This window comes from Microcaecilia unicolor, chromosome 4 (genome assembly GCF_901765095.1).
Source record: "Microcaecilia unicolor chromosome 4, aMicUni1.1, whole genome shotgun sequence".
NCBI lineage: Eukaryota > Metazoa > Chordata > Amphibia > Gymnophiona > Siphonopidae > Microcaecilia > Microcaecilia unicolor.
In genome coordinates, this window is record NC_044034.1 from 182,647,029 (window position 1) to 182,664,361 (window position 17,333).

A 17,333-nucleotide genomic window follows, 5' to 3' on the forward strand; every position below is an offset into this window, starting at 1 on the left:
CCCCCCTCCCCGTCCAACCCGCCCCACCCTCCACACTAATCTCCACCCTCCTAACCTTCCCCCCTTCATCTTACGCTTACCCCCTCTCCCTCCCCCCTCTAATTTCCTCTTCCCTTCCTCCCCTCCCCCCACAACCCCACCGACCCCTTCCCCTTCTTCTTCCACCACCTCCTCTTCCTCTGCCAAAACCTGAAACTGGTTTCCTATCTCCCTCTCTCACCGAGCCCCCTCTCCTGACCCCCCCTGAAATCCCTCTACCCTTCCCCTTCACCCCCCTGTGCTTCCTGGGGACCTGGGCCCACTCATCTACCCCCTCCAGCCCTTGCCCCTGTTTCCCCACCTGTGCTGCTGCCTCTGGAACCACCACCTCCATGACCTCCCAACAGAGCCTCCTGTAGTATGTCCTTCTCCTTCAGTGTCTAGCTACACACTGACTTGGAATGCCCTCCCACGGGAGGTGGTGGAGATGAAAACGGTAACGGAATTCAAACATGCGTGGGATAAGCATAAAGGAATCCTGTGCCGAAGGAATGGATCCTCAGGAGCTTAGTCAAGATCGGGAGGCGGGGCTAGTGGTTGGGAGGCAGGGATGGTGCTGGGCAGACTTGTACGGTCTGTGCCAGAGCCGGTGGTTGGGAGGCAGGGCTGGTGGTTGGGAGGTGAGGATAGTGCTGGGCAGACTTATACGGTCTGTGCCAGAGCCAGTGGTTGGGAGGAGGGGCTGGTGGTTGGGAGGCGGGGATAGTGCTGGGCAGACTTATATGGTCTGTGCCCTGAAGAGCACAGGTACAAATCAAAGTAGGGTATACACAAAAAGCAGCAAATATGAGTTATCTTGTTGGGCAGACTGGATGGACCGTGCAGGTCTTTTTCTGCCGTCATCTACTATGTTACTATGTTGCTATGATCAGAGGGAATCCCAAATGACTCATCAGAAGAGAAGTATCTGGGATCTTCTTTTGACTCCCACGAATGCTTCTGTTCAGTGTCGGATAAAGCTTGAGTTAAGGTGCTTCGACACTGGACCTGCCTCGATGCCGAGGAACGATGTCCTCTATGGCGATGTCGAGAAGTTGACACCCAATCCGACTGCGGCAAAGCTCCCTCCACCGATGTCGACGGGGAGTCAACCTGGGTGGCAGCCGACACCGATGCCACAGGCGGCACCCACAGTTGGAGACCTCACCGCACGAGAAGGGCCTGAGACCGCTGCAGCAGATGGTACAAAAGGCGCAAGCACCCCCGACACCGAAGCTGAAGTAGCAGTCCCTCCAGAAGTTCTGGAAACAAGGCCCAGATGCGCTCAACGAGAGCCACAATCAGAGAAGGCTGCGGGGTCAGTGGATTAGGTGGTGTCAGAACCTGTGGAGGTTCGGGAGCAGGTACCAGGCTGCTAGGAGACCGGCACATCGGCACCTCCTGTATCGAGGGGGAGCGGTCCTCTCAGCGCCGACGCTTCTCGGGTGCCAACTCTCTCGACGCCCCGGAGCTCCCGGTACCGTGTGTCAAAGGAGAACAATGACGGTGCTTCTTTGCCTTCGCTCGACGCCCGTCATCGAGACTCCTTGATACCGATGAGGAAGACATGGAATCCTTACGTCTTCTTGGGGCCGGGTCCGAAGAAGGGTGGTCCCGGGGGGCCTGCATAACAGAAGGCCTCGAGGCAGGTGGACACCCACTCGACGCCTCACTGCTCCCAGCGCAAACTGGTCTCTGAGCAGCCATTAACTTTGCTCACGACGTCGATGCTCCTGTCGGTGTCGATGCCGACAACCTTGGTACCGATGCTGAAGGACCGGACTGAGCCCCAAAAAGCTTCTCTCATTGGGTTTCTCGAGACACTTGGGTCCGTTTCTTCATACGAAGACACAGACTATAAGCGGCTGGGCTGTGGTTGGGCCCAAGGCACTGGATACACCAGGCATGGGTATCGGTACCTGAGATGGTCCGGTTGCACCGAGTACAACGTTTGAAGCCGCTGGGTGTCTTTGATGACATGGAAGGAAAAACAACCTCGGTGAAATCAAAAGACGTGACTGTGCCAAGATGAAAAGGGCACAAAAAGGGGAAGAAACCCAACCACGCGGCCCAAAGGCCGGTCGCATCAAAAAAAAAGGAAACTTTAAAGGTGGACAAAAAACATTTTAGCTTCGGACGCAGGATGGGCAGGAGCAACTGGGTGTCCCTCCTCCCCCAACTCACCACTTGACCTTTAGGGCGATAAGGTAGGCCCAAGGCAGAAGTGGTGGCTAACAGGTAGGCTCAAGGGAGGGGCTTCTTATGTCCAGGAGAGGGAAGCAGGAAAGAAGGAAGTGGGAGCAGGAGGACGTGGTTTGGGGGGGTGGTGATGGTAGTGTAACGAGGGAGGAAAAGGAAGAAGGGAAGGAGAGAGCAAGTGAGGGCTGTTCCCAGTCGGACAGATAGGCCTGTCTGGTTTCGACTAAAACCAAGCAGCAAATTTTGGCCAAAACTAAAAAAAAAAAAAAAAAAAAAGTCTTGGTCACTGCCATCAATGTGTCAAAATTTCTCTCAAGCATATTTAGTAGAAATATTCTGAAAATACAAACAGCTAGATAGGCAATCTGAAATCTAGTTTGAGCATCAGTGGCCTAGAGAAATAGAGATTTGTCCATTTGCTGTCACACCCTCCCAGTTTCCAGCTGCCATGGTTTATGGATACATGGAACCCAGGGTGACATCCCTGATTATATTAAATAGCCTGTAATTAATTAAAAGTACATACACCACCATTCCCTTGATATATGAAACACTACTGAATAAATAATAGTAATCAAATAATGCTGTCTTTATTATAAACCATAACAAAGGAAGTGCATAACAGCATACATTTCTTTACTGTACTGAAAAACAGTCTTAGTGTATTAGAATATACATTACTAAGAAGACATGGGCAAAATTTAAAGCTTTAAAAGTCTTTCTGAATCTTTCCTTGTTGGTGAGGTGCTATAAGTTATCTGCACATTGTTCAGCATTCTACAATTACACAAAGCACAGAAGAAACAGCATGTTCGGAATCCAACCAACCAGACACCTAAACATTCAGTACAAAAGATCTGAAAAGGCTTTATATACATGATTTCTTCTGAGACAGATTTATCTTATCTCCGAGACTCAGAGCCATTCCCTGAAAGGAAAAATAAAAATACAAAAATATCAACAATGAATGTACTTTATACTGGGCACCCTAGTCTGATAATACAGTGCAAATTAAGTTAACAATCCAACACAGAAAACTGATAAGCCCAACAGATGTAGGGCAGCTAGTTAACACTTTCACTGTCAAATGTGTGCATGCAGGTGGATGAATCACATCCCTTCCCATTGGAGGAAAATGATCTAGTCCTGGCTTTACCTGTACTATTTACTGCACCTGAAAGAAGCAGGAAATCAAATACCAAAAATGTATTTCTACAGAAAAACTAGATCAGTTGGTAGATGTGGATTATGAAGAACACTGAACTAATTACATTTCACAACTCTACTAATAAGACTTCCTTTCTCTTGGCTTTCAACATACTTGAAAAAAAAAAAAGGCAGAAAATGAGGACAGTACTGACAGATAAAGTAATAACTTAAGACTCCAGCCCTCAATTTGCAAAGGTTTCCTTGCTCCCAGTACTCTTTCTTTCTAGTGCCAGACTTGAGCACCTACAAACTCCTTAAAAGTAAATGCAGTACAAAAAAATGCAGCATAATAGCAAAGTTAAAATTACCACTGTCTCCCTTATATACCAACGTAATTGAACAGCTAATGAGGCCATCTATATGGGTCCATCCATTCCTTTCTGGGGAAACAGATTGCTTCGTACCATTCTGCCATTAGTTTGAAAAATTCAAGTATGATTTTCCAGGGACAGTAAGCACACAGAGAAAGAATTAGAGGGAACACAAGACTTCTACAAGGTACCTGTTATACAACCCTCTTGGAGATTTAAAATAAAGCTTATTCAGTAGAAAAGCACCAGTTATTCTATACAGCTCCATTGATGGAAGATTTATGTCCAGGTGGCAAATATTTTGGCCAATGGGGAACCAGTTTTGCCAGTGGAATAGCCAGAAAGAGAAAGGGGATGGGGTGTGATTTGATATACTGCCTTTCATTGGTTACAATCAAAGCAGTTTACATATTATATACAGGTACTTATTTTGTACCTGGGGCAATGGAAAGTTAAGTGACTTGTCCAGAGTCACAAGGAACTGCAGTGGGAATCGAACCTGGTTCCCCTGGCTCTCAGGCCACTGACCTAATCATTAAGCTGATATTTTGGCAAGACCAGAAATTAATATGGGTGGAGCACTAACGAAGGGCAAAGTCATACTAGCTACACTCTTACTGACAAAATAATGCAGTCTCTCCTCCAAGCACCGCATCCCAGCAATCCCTTTCAAACAAATAGCATCTAGCTGTCTCTCTCTCTTCCCCACCAGTCTCTACTTAATGATCCATCATACTGGAGCAGAGGAGTAGTGCAGTGGGCTGAAAACCATTGGAAATGGTCAAATTGCTGCTCCTTGTAACCCTGGGCAATTCACTTAACCCCCATTGCTCCATGAACAAAAAGACTTGGAATTGTGAGCCCACGAGGGACAGAGAAAGTACCTTCACAAAATAAATATCAAATGCATCTCTCTACCCTACTGCACTTTGGTTATACTATAGAAAAACAGTATATCAAATGCATGGTTTGCATGGCGACACAAACAACTATGCCTTGCCACCTCCTCCCATGCCTGCTAAGATGCCCTAATTGGGTGATCCTGACTGCAAAGTAGAACCCATGGTACATCTATAGCTATACCTCTGCTCACTGGGATGGGGGAAAAGGCAATGAGGTCCCCTCTATTCTACTGAAGCTCAGAATGAGGAGTGTGGGAGGCAGTGGCATAGCCAGCAATTTTTGGGTGGGCCAGTGGGCAGCTTATGTGGGCATGCATTTCCTCTTCCCTCCCCCCCCCCACAACCATGAACTTTAAAAATTAAATACTTTAGCAGGTGAAGATCCCTAGCCCACTGACCCCTGATTAGAAAAGCACAGCAGTCAAAGGCAGTGCTCCAAGCCAGTGACACTGGCATCGGCACCACGGTGCTAGTATTAGCAGTTCGGAACACCACCACTGACTGTCATGGTTTTCTAACTGAGGGTTCAATGGACTGTGGATGTCTGAGATGGTGGGGGCTTAGAGATCCTGACTAGCTATGTGACTGATGCACCTAGGGTTGCCAATTTTTTCAAAGATAAAACCTTGCACCTGCCATCACCCTGCTCCACCACTGTTCTGTCCCTTGCCGCATCTCATCCCGCCCCCAACAAATAACTGATGTGAGGACAGTAGTACAGGATCCAGCAGTTGGTGTAAAGATAGCAGATGTCAGGGCCAGCATGGGGGGGGGGGGGGGGGGGATGGAGTGTTGCTACCACGGCAATTGCTTTGGGCCTCCAGGCCACAGAGGGCAGGGGTCCCGGCCCAGTTTAACACCAGCTTTGTACATTCCAAAAAGTGACATATTCCAATCACTAAATAGAAAAATAAAATTCTTTCTACCTTTGCTGTCTGGCCATGTTATTTTTCTAATCATGTTGTCCCAGTCTCTGGTTTCTGCAATTCTCCTTTTCTCAAGTATCTCCTGTCCATTTGACCTTTCTTCTATTTCCATGTCCACCATCCATCTCCCTTCTGTGTCCACGTCTTTATCCTCCCTCTGTGTCCTTGCTCTTATCCTCCCCCCATGTCCAGCACCTCACCTTTGTGACCCTGCTTTTATGCTTCCCTGTGGCCATAATCTTCCCCTATTCCTTACCTCATGTCCAACGTGTACTGCATCCTGTCATTCCCTGTGTGCAGAATCTCCTCCCATTCTTTCACTCATGTCCATCATCCCGTGTCCAGTCCTTCCCTATATCCATTCTTTCCCCCATTCCTTCTCTCATCACCAGCATATCTAGAATTTCCCCCCATTCCTTCCCTTATCCAGCAACCCTTCTGAGCATTCATTCAGGGTATCTAAAACCTTCCACCATTCCTTCCTTCATAGCCAACATGCCCTCTCTACGCCCTGTTCCTCCCTGTGTCCACTCCCCCCTCCCCAAATTCCTTCTCTCGTGACCAGCATTCCTTCCTTATCCCCAACCCCCAATCCAGCATCTCCTCTATTTTCTGTCCTCCTGTGTGTCCTTTTTCCTCACCCCCAATCCAGCATCTCTATTTTTCTGTCCTCCTTGGTGTCCTTCCTTATTCCCCATTTTTTCCTTCTTGTTCTCTGGCACTCTCTTTAAAGTCTTACCATCGGACCACCCAACGATGAAGCAACAATGCAATCCCGCCCTCACAGAAACAGGAAGTTTGTGCCAGACGATGCAGAGCCATCAGCACAATGTGACTGGGAGGTCCCATCATGCTGCGTTCTAAGGATTATGTCATCGCCGCAGACCCTCGGGCAGCCAGGTGGATGCTGCGACATCCATGGAAGAGGGAGGAGGTCAGGAGAGAGTGCAATCTGTGTCAAGCAGTCTTTAGCCAGTCAGGTCGGCTATTGTGTCACTTCCAGTTAGACCCAAAGTGCTCTTTATTTTATTTATTTGGATTTTACTCACACCTCATTCAATAGTAGTAGCTCAAGGTGAGTTACATTCAGGTACACTGGGTATTTCCCTGTTCCTGGATGGCTCACAATCTAAGTTTGTATCTGAAGCAATGAAGGATTAAGTTACTTGTCCAAGATCACAAGGAGCAGCAGTGGAACTTGAACCGGGCACCTTTGGATGTCAAGATCAGTGTTTTAACCACTAGGCCATTCCTCCACTTGCAACCAGGGGTAAGGACCTGACTCACTGCTGCAGGCTGATTTTAAATCTCCCACAGGCTTTAATTTGTCTATCTCTAATCTATGGCCACCAACAGAACTAATATTGATAAGCAGACTAGAAATGCATACAAATAAAAGAATGATTACAGAGACTAGCGAGGTGACAGTCTGGCACTTCTTAACTTATTTTCAGTAGGTTTCCTTCCTTGAACTTAAAAATAGCTCTTTCAAGAAAGCTACAGTGAACAGCAAGGGGGTGTAGGAGTAATTACCTGACTCTTTGCACGGATTCGTATATGGCCAGTAACAGGAGCTTCTGGTCCAAGATTAATTGGCTTCTCAACGCTGACATTTGCAAGTGCATCCTCTCCAAATATGGAACGTGCATAGAGATTTGCAGCCATAAAACCACAGTAACCAGAGAGTGCCTAGAAAGAAAACATACATTGAACAAAGTTCAATATACATTGCTTCATGAGACAGACAGATGATCAAAAGCCCCACGCTGTTCCAAACAGTGCTCTAAAATAGAGCTGGAACAGCACGGGGCTTTACCGCACCAATGATCAGAGATAATTGCATGCAACTTTAAGAACGCAATTATCGCTGACCATGGGCTAAAACACAGGGGCTGGAGGTCCGACTACCCCTGCCCCGAGCAACGGGGGCTGGAGGTCCAGCGGACCTCTGGTCCCCCCAACAATCCCCCCCCCCCCCAGTTTCATGGAGGGCTGGAGATCCGGTGGGTCTCCAGCCCCCCAACCCAGCATTGGCTAGGGTCCCTGGTGGTCCAGTGTCAATCTACTACTACTACAAATCATTTCTATAGCGCTGCCAGTCGTACGGAGCGCTGTCCCCCTCCCTACCCCCCTACCTTGGGTTGGAGGAGAGAGGTAGCCTGCCTCCCTCCTCTTCCTTCGACGCCGCAAAATGGCGGCGCCCAACCCTGCCCAGTGCATCCTGGGATGCCCTGGGTGGGGCTACACACCATATAAGGTAGGGAGGGGCGGATTGACACTGGACCACCAGGGACCCTAGCCAATGCTGGAGGGGAGGGGGGGGGGTGGGAGGGCTAGAAAATCACCGGATCTCCAGCCCTCCATGAACCTTTGGGGGGGGGGGGGAAATCGTCAGGGGAGGGAATCGTCAGGGGGGGAGGGGACCGGCTGTCACTGGGGGGGGGGGGGGGGGGGGGTTGGTCAGCGCTCACTGGACCACCAGGGACCATTTGCTGGGGGTTTGGGGGGCTGGAGACCCACCGGATCTCCAGCCCCCACTGAACCTGGGGGGGGGGGGGGCGGCAGTCCAGCGGACCCCTAGCCCACCTGTCACTGGCAGGTTTGCTTGTTGGGGGGAATGGGGGCCTGCCAGCATGCAAATGCATGCTGGACAGGGCTCGCCATTCCTCCCCAATGATCTGCAAACCCTAACGCCAGCTCAGAGCTGCCGTAGGGTTTGCCGCAGCCAGCGACCCAATCTCTGGCGTGCTGGCCGCTGAGTATTGGGGAGGAATATCTAATGCCCTGTTTAGCATGCATTTGCATGCTACTTGCATTCAGAGTCCTCGAGCGCGTTGTTTCACGCACTCGAGGGCTCTGATCATGGAGCGGTAGCAAACGCTGGCGCCAGTATGGCGCTAACAGCCTCTAGCGCCGGCGTTTGCTTCTGATCATCACACGATGAATGAAGCAGCTTTAAATTGTACATTTGAAGTATTTAGCTTTATCTTATGCAAGCACAGAGTTGGATTCTCAGGGCCCACCAAGGGAGTCCTTCAATACCAAAGTTGATCCACAGTTAGTCTCCCAACAGAAAGAGCAATCGTCTGCAGCTTCTTGTGATAAAAGGCTTTCAACTGAATTTGGATTCCCTCAACAGAAAAGGAGAGCAGAGACATGATCTATGAAAAATTGTGCTGCTACATTCATTCCAAGTCAAACATCATCGACCTGGTCCAAGCTCTGTATAGAAAGTCCATTGTAAGACAGATATATTCTTATTTAATTTATATCATTCAGGGAGAGTAACCAAATCCCCAGTTTAAAAAGATTAGGACTGTGGCAATGCCCATACCAGCCCACCTCTGACAACACAAAGCAGCCCACAGAAAAAAGAAAGGCTTTTATATATGTTGAGCTGCTAAGTTGTATAGCAAAATATATTCTTGAACATCTATATAAATAAAATCCCCCTCAGACATTCTGAATCCCCCTCAGACGTTCTGAAGCTCACCTCTCTCCAACTGTGGCTCCTGACCTAGGCTATTCGGACTCCCGCACAGCCACGCCCATCTGCGCCCTAGGCCACGCCCCATCTGGACATAAAAAGCACTCTCAACGTTCCATTGACCACTGACGTCAATGAAGCCAGTTCGTTTGGGGACCCTGCAACTGGGAGAAAGGGACGGGGGGAACCCCCCTGGAACTGGGAGGGAGGGGGGAATCCCCCCTGCAACTGGGAGACAGACCGGGGGGGGGGGGGGGGAGAGACCCTGGCACATACTCTCATTCTCACACACACACTCACACCCAGTCTCACTCTCCCTCTGTCACACACACACACACGCGCGCACATTCACTCTCTCTCTGAAACATACACACTCCGAGGAAAACTTTGCTAGCGCCCGTTTCATTTCTGTACGAAACGGGCCTTTTTTACTAGTTTTTCAAATAAAAGAACAAGAACAGATGAATGATCACAAAACTCCTCACCTTCTCTGGGGTGAGGCACTTCATGTTCGTTGATTTTAGTATGTGTTGTAGGTATTCATTCAAGTCAGTGATATTTGTGTTGACAGTCACCTTCCATTAAAAAAACAAAACAAAACAGAATTTAAAACAAGGTCATGTGTTTCTTTCATGTGCTTAAGAAATACACAGTACATATACATCTGTTAGCAGTGGAAACAGTTAACCAAGGGGGTCTTTTACAAAACGGGGTAGCATTTTTAGCTAAATGCTAGAGATGCAAGTAAGAATATATGGGCGTCTAACGTTTATTGAACACTAAGGCCCAAATGCACTAAACTTAACGAGCCTTTAACGAGCCAATAACGAGCAAGTAGTAAACCCTAGCATGCACCAAATGCCATTTCCCCATCACAGTAGCAGCTAACGAAAACGGAATGCAAATCATTCTAATGAGCTACAGTACCATTGCAAGGCTATTATAATGATATGCACTAACAATTACCGATTCCCCTTACGGTGGAAACCATAACGAGAGGTCTGTACCTCTCGTAAGGCAGGGTCTGCTATGGGAAAGGAAAAAAAAAAAAAAAAACAAGCTGCACGTCTGTGCCTAACATTGACGTCCTTCAAGGTCGTCCCTGACGAGCACTGCTTTCTTTTTTCCCTCCCGAGGCCGCCGCCACTCCCCCCTGCATTGAAAGAGCTTTCCGCAGCCCTGCCCCCCCCCCCCGCGGCCGCCGCTGCTGCTCCCCCCTCTTGAAATGACAGCTTCCCTGCCATCCTCTGCACCCCTGTGGCCCTGCCCCCGCCGCCCCCCTGAGGTCACCGCCGCTGCCACTCCCCCTGCCCCCTCCGTCTGCCACCGGGCCCTCACAGCGCCTCTCACCCCCATGTGAAGGTGCTGCACCGGCCGCAGCAGGCAACAGCTGATCGCTTCGCTTCGAGACTTCCCTTCTTTCCTCCTTGGCCTGCCCTCGTCTGACGTAAGTAACTTACGTAGGTAACTTACGTCAGACGAGGGCGGGCCAAGGAGGAAAGAAGGAAGTCCCGAAGCCAAGCGATCAGTTGTTGCCTGCTGTGGCCGTTGCAGCGCCTTCACACAGGGGTGAGAGGCTCTGTGAGGGCCCGGTGGCAGACGGAGAGAGGCGGGTGGAGGGGGGAGCGGCGGCGACGACCTCAGGAGGGGCGGCGGGGGCAGGGCCACAGGGGTGCAGAGGATGGCGGGGAAGCTGTCATTTCAGGAGAGGGCGGAGCGGCAGCGGTGACCTCGGGGGGGGGGCTGCGGAAAGCTCTTTCAATGCAGGGGGAGCGGCGGCAACCTCGGGCAGTGGTGGGGGGGGGGGCGAAGGCCATCTTATAAAGGCCGTCCATATGCACGTCGTTTTTTTTGTTTTATTTTTTTACGTCCTTGGCATGCGCAGAGCAACCAGCATAACGCTTGGCTGCTCTGCGCATCCTCTACCGGCCAATTCTCCGACCGTTTTACGAGGGATTAGAGAATGCAAGTGAGCTGCAATGAGCAGCTCATCTGCATTCCCTTTCTTTGATGCATTGTTGTTCCCTACCGATTCGCTATGGAATTCGGTAGGGAACGGCTCTAACGACGACTTTAGTGCATCTGGCTCTAAAAACGCTAGTGTGCCTTTGTAAAAGGCCCACCATGTATCTACACAAGGACAAAATAAAACTATACCATTACCAATGTATCAAGCTAGAGAAAAGTGGAACTGACTCAGCTGTTCAATCAGTAGAAAGCTTTACTGCTTTCTTTATTAAACACACAGAGGAGGTAATGAGCAGTCTACAAAATACGTACTTTGTTTTCCCATTCAAATTCTGCCCACATTTGACGGAATTCAGTATCTGTACAAGAGGCGGGCTGAATATAGTCCATAATATCAATGTGAATGTCACTCAAAACCACACAGTTCCTATCACTTGCCGCTCCCGACACATCATACACTGTAATGAAAAAGTGCGAAAATAAGTCAAAACTAAAAATTAAAGCCACTGCATTTTTGTTCACAAATTTCGCAGCTGAAATTACATTTAAGCAATAATTTGGATGAGCAGATCATTTACAAGCCAATAGTATCAAGCATATATCAAAGAGAGTACAGATAACCAATATCCTGCTGCACAGAGGGCTTGGCATATTATAAATAACACTTCCTTAAGCCCCTTCCCCAGCTGACAGCCCATAAGATCCCTAATGGCCAAGGGCTGAAGGAAAATATACCTCAGTGCAGGCTGCTGCAGTCACCTTCATTTCCTGCCTACAGATCAAGAAAGCTGGTTCTGCATCATTCCCAAGCCCAGTCTTAACCCTTTAGTGTCCAATGTTCCCGTAATAAGCCATATGGGAACAGACTGATGGGAACACTGGACACTAAAGGGTTTTAAACCAGAGTCTGCTATGCTACAATGCAATGCCCTATGTCAGTGATGGCGAACCTATGGCACGCGTGCCAGAGAGGGCACGCAGAGCCCTCTCTGTTGGCACATGAGCCGTCGCCTCAGCCAATCAGGCCGCCATCGCCTCAGCCAATCAGGCCTCCCTCCATCCCACCCACCCAGCACCAGGCCGCCCGCCCGCCCTCCCTCCGAGCACCAGGGCCCCCCCTCCGAAATTTAAAAGTCATACCTGGTCGGGGTTAAGGCGGCATCGGCAGCGGCAGTGAAAAGCGCTGGCTCGGCGCGCCTTCAGCCTTCCCTTCTCTCAAGCGCTGGTCCCGCCCTTGCGGAAACAGGAAATGAGGGCGGGAGCAGCGCTTGAGAGAGAGAAGCGAAGGCTGAAGGCGTGCAGAGCCAGCGCTTTTCACTGCTGCTGTCGACGCTGCCTTAACCCCGACCAGGTATGACTTTTTTTTTTTTAATTTTTTGAAGTCTTTATTAATAGATAATACAAAACATCTGAAACATAGTACAATATGCAAGCCATAGTACATGTCATTTATGTAGGCCAAAGTATTCTCAAAAGTTCACGTTTATACAATACAAGTCAAAGTGATTATTGCTCTATGTACCAAAAAGTAAGTAATTCTTATTGCATTGAAGTGTCAAATAAATTAGTCAGATTTATGGTTCCAAAACTTCACATTTTCAGAGTTTTCATTTATAATATTCTATTATTTACCCATCCCTCCCTCCCTGCCCCTCCCACCCACCCTTCCGGCACAACTTTAACAGAAACCTTAAATCAAATTATACATGAAGAAGAAAAGAATCCCAGATCTGATGCCATCTGCCTAATTGGTTATGCCTCTCTGCTAGAAGTCTTTCCATCTCGCAGGTGTATCTCAGTTTTTGGACCCATCTAGTGATAGGCGGAGTCATGGGCTGCTTCCAACATGCAGCAATTATAACTCTTGCGGCAGTTATGGCCTGTCCCACAAATATATGTTGGTTTCTGGAAAGGTTCACTGCTCCCCCAAAAAATAGAAAGAACATTGGGCTCCATGGTATTGGGCTGCCCGTCCATCCTTGTAACCTACTATGAATCGATCTCCAATAGGCCCTAACCTTCTTACAGGTCCACCATAGGTGGCCAGCTGTGCCACGTACCCCACAACCCCTCCAGCACAGCCCCGTCAATGTGGGGTAAATTCGCTGAAGACGCTCAGGTGTCAAGTACCAACGATACAGCACCTTCACCGCATTCTCCCGGAAGGGCACATGAGACGACACCCTCACCACTGCCCGCTCCAACCTCTCCCATGTAGCTTCCTCCAGTTCCATACCCAGCTCCCTCTGCCAATTCTTCCTATGAAGTGTATAGCTCGGGGTTTGTCTATTAATAATGTGATACAGGCGAGAGACCAGCCCAGTAGTCGTAGGAGGACCTTCACAGATAAGCTCTATCGCTGTTTGTTCTCTGGCCATAACCTCCCGAACTGCCCTTGTCTTAAGAAAGGATGCCAATTGAAAATAGGCGTATCGATCAGATCCCACTATCGGGAATTTCTCAAGAGCTGCAGAGTAGGACAACAAATTCTCGCCATCAAATAAATGGCCCCATTGTCGTAGTCCCTCAGTGTACCATCTTGTGAATATTCCCCTTGTCGTACCGGGGTAAAACAAAGGATTATAGGCTATGGGTGACAGACGAGATAGTGTTGTGCGCCGGAGTGTGAACATGCTATCCCAGTTTGAAAGGGTAACATATATTGAAGGACATAATCCTGTTTCCAGGGACCTAAGTGAGCCCGGTATCCACATAAGGGCCCCCAAGGACCTATCACCTAGGGTATATTGTTCAAGCTGCACCCATTGCCTATCTGGGTAGTCCTGGAACCACTCCACTGCTGCGCGTGCCTGAACTGCTCTATAATACCAGGCCAAATTGGGTACTCCCAGCCCTCCCCTCGCCCTATCCTGATACAGAATCGTACGTGCTAAGCGTGGGCGTTTCCCACCCCAGATAAAGCGCATTATACGATCTTGTAGCATTGATAGAAATCTACGTGGCATGTTGATTGGAAGGGCCTGAAACAAGTAGAGCAGGCGCGGTAAGACATTCATCTTTACTGCTGCTATTCGGCCAAACCACGAGAGGGTGATATCCCCCCATCTACCCAGATCCTCTGTAATTGCCTCTCCCAAACCTTTATAATTAGCCGAAAAGAGATCTGATAGATCTGCTGTCAAGTTAATCCCCAGGTAGCGAATGCTCTTAGCCGCCCATCTAAATGCGTAGGAAGTCCTCAATGACTCCATAAGCTCCGTCGGAAGGGTTATGTTTAAGACTTCAGATTTGGACATATTAACTTTAAATCCCGACACAATCGAATATTCCTCTATTTCCCGCAGGAGCCCAGGGAAAGTGGTCAGGGGGTTAGTAACAAATAACAGAACGTCATCTGCAAAAAGGGCTAATTTATGTGTTCTCCCACCCATGGTGAGTCCCGATATATTGGGGTCAGCTCTCAACCTGGTTGCAAACGGCTCCATTACCATTGCAAATAATAAAGGAGACAAAGGGCAGCCCTGTCTAGTGCCTCTATGTAAGGGTATCATCCCTGAGTTACCCCCATTGACACGAACACAGGCTTTAGGGGAGCTATAGAATGCTTGTATCCATCCACAAAACTGTGGTCCTATCCCAAAGGTCTCCATCACCTTATACATAAATGGCCAATGCACCCTATCAAAGGCCTTTTCGGCATCTAAGCTTAAGAGACAAAGGGGTTTCTTCATTCTCTTAGCCAAGTATATTAAATCGACCACTCGCCTAGTGTTATCAGTTGCTTTTCTATAAGGGACAAATCCCACCTGATCAGGATGAATAACAGCTGGGAGCAAAGGTGCTAGACGGTTGGCCAGGACTTTAGCTAGAATTTTGACGTCAGCATTTAAGACAGATATAGGGCGAAAGGATCCACAATCCTTATGATCTTTATTCGGTTTGGGCAGTACTGCAATCCATGCTTCCAACATGGAGGTGGGCAAAGACTCCCCTTTCCCAATCAAATTAAATAAATCAGCCAACAGGGGGGCCAATTCAGGGGCATATTTCTTGTAAAATTCATTCGGGAAGCCATCTAAGCCTGGTGATTTACAGGAAGGTAAATGTTGAATGGCTTTTTGGACCTCAACCGGAGTTACCGGTGCATCTAGGGCTGCCCTCTGCTGGCTGGTTATAGAGGTCAGTTCACTCTCTGCCAAATAATCCAGGATAGCATTTTCAGGTGGATTGGTCTCCTGCGCATATAGTTTCTGATAAAATTCACTAAAGCGTTTCCTTATGGTCTCAGAGGTGTTCAACAACTCTCCTTTCGAGTCCCTAATGTGAGGGACCGTTCGGTCCACTCTTTGCCTACGCAGCTTTATTGCCAGGAGTCTACCTGCCTTATTAGTAAACTCGTAGGATCGGACTTTGTTTCTGGATGTAACCAACTTAGCTGGTCAGAATAAATAGTATCCAGCTGGAGCCTCTGTCCACGCAGCTCCTCCAGAACAGAGGGGGAACCACCTGATTTGTGCTGTGCCTCTAGGATCCTAATCCTGTCCAAGCACTGTGCCAGCTGGGCCCTCCGAACCCTCGCTCGCCTACTAGCTAACTGTATGAAGTACCCTCTTGAGACTGCCTTCATAGCATCCCATACCACGCTAAGGGGAGGGCCCGATTCCATGTTGAACTCCAAATACTCCTTCAGGACCTTCCTACACCCCTCTACAGCCTCCCCCTCCAGCAATAGGTCTGTGTTAAGTGTCCATCTTTGATCTTTGGCCTCAGCTCTGATACTCGACAAGGTTACCCAAACTGGGGCATGGTCTGAAAATGTAATGTTGCCAATTTCAGCTTTCGGGCCCCTCTCTGCTAGTGTAACGTCGAGGAAGATATGATCGATCCGGGAGTATGAGTTATGTACAGGAGAAAAAAAAGTGTAATCTTTGGTCGTCATATGAGTTAATCTCCATACATCCAGGGTGCCCAATGAACGGACCAAAGAGCCCAGTGCCACCGAGTCCCTAGACGTTGGATGTTGAGAGTTCCCAGATCTATCCAACCCGGGGTCCATAACCTCGTTGAAATCACCCCCCATAATCAAAGAACCCCGAGTGAATGCAGCCAGAGTGTTTTTCACCTTAGTGTAAAAGGACCCCTGATGTTCATTAGGGGCGTAAATCGAGGCAAGCGTGAGATCCACCTGATCCAGGACAATTTGCAAAAGTAAAAAACGCCCTCCCGGGTCCCGCCTAATTTTCTTTACTTGGACTGATATTGTTTTGTGGAACAGAATTGCCACCCCACGTTTTTTGGAGTCATCAGCAGAGGAAGCGAAGAAGGAGCATGGGTATTCTGGATGAGCTAACAGCCTCTCATGTGCCCTACGGAGATGGGTCTCCTGCAACAATACAATGTGCGGCCTAAACATCTGCATCTCTTTGAAAAACTTCTGTCTTTTCTGAGGCATATTCAGCCCCTTGACATTATATGATAAGATTTTTAAGTCTGTATTCATGCCTGGGATATTACATCAGCTTTCTCTCCCTCCAAGAGGGATCCATCCACTTCATGTCTTTGTTCTATCCAATACCAGTTGTGCTCCCTTCCCTCCCTAACCCTCCCTCCCCCTAGTGATGACCCTCCCCCTACCCATGTCCCCCCCATCCCCCCATGTCTAGCACCAACTAACGGGATCAAGTCCCAGTAGTGGGAAGCGAGGAAGTAACCCACCAGCATTCAGGCAACCCAGCCCCCCCCCCCCCCCCCCAAATACCTATGTCATCACCAATTTTATGGACCCAGATTGAGCAACCTTAATTACCCATCTTCATGATTGGTCCCTGCCCATTGTTCATAACCTTAAATTTCCCCTCCTCTTAATATCTTGTAACTTATGCAACTTCATTCACAAGGAGCCTCACATCCTTAATTACCATTTCCTCCATTAACTATAATATTAAAGTTCACTTTTGCTAAAGGTAGCATTAATAAACAAGAAACAAAACATATTCAAACTTGAGACAAAGAGTAACACCAATAACTCTTTGCAACATTACCAGCCAGGATATCAATTTCAGCCATTTTTCTTCTGGTAAAGTTCAGGTTTCATCCACAGCCACTTTTCTTTTTGGAATATTTCTTTTAGGAGTGGCAGGAATCCTTTGCCACTTTTGAAGCTTTGTCTTCGTGGCTGGGGCCAAAGCGCCAGGCGGTTTATTAGTCTGTACCAGGCCTGCTCCATGCAGGGATTTCCAAGCTTCCATCATCGACGTCACTCTCATCTTGACCCCCTGAAGTGAGTACATCAAGGAAAAGGGGAAGCCCCATCTATATGTTATCTGTTCCTTGGCCAAAATGTCCAGAACTG

General features: G+C 48.6%; 1 protein-coding gene across 3 annotated transcripts in view; it reads right to left on the reverse strand.

The window, feature by feature from the left end:
* Positions 1–2,785: 2,785 nt before the first annotated feature.
* The window catches only part of COPB1 (coatomer protein complex subunit beta 1), a 152,273-nt gene continuing 137,725 nt past the window's right edge, over positions 2,786–17,333 (reverse strand). For all 3 annotated transcript variants that reach the window (XM_030201038.1, XM_030201040.1, XM_030201039.1), the window contains exons 19-22: positions 11,333–11,478; positions 9,538–9,627; positions 7,099–7,254; positions 2,786–3,145 (exon numbers count right to left, since the gene is read on the reverse strand). In XM_030201038.1, coding sequence (XP_030056898.1) covers positions 3,086–3,145; positions 7,099–7,254; positions 9,538–9,627; positions 11,333–11,478 — 452 coding nt within the window. In that variant the 3' untranslated portion in view covers positions 2,786–3,085. The remainder of the gene's footprint in view (positions 3,146–7,098; positions 7,255–9,537; positions 9,628–11,332; positions 11,479–17,333) is intronic.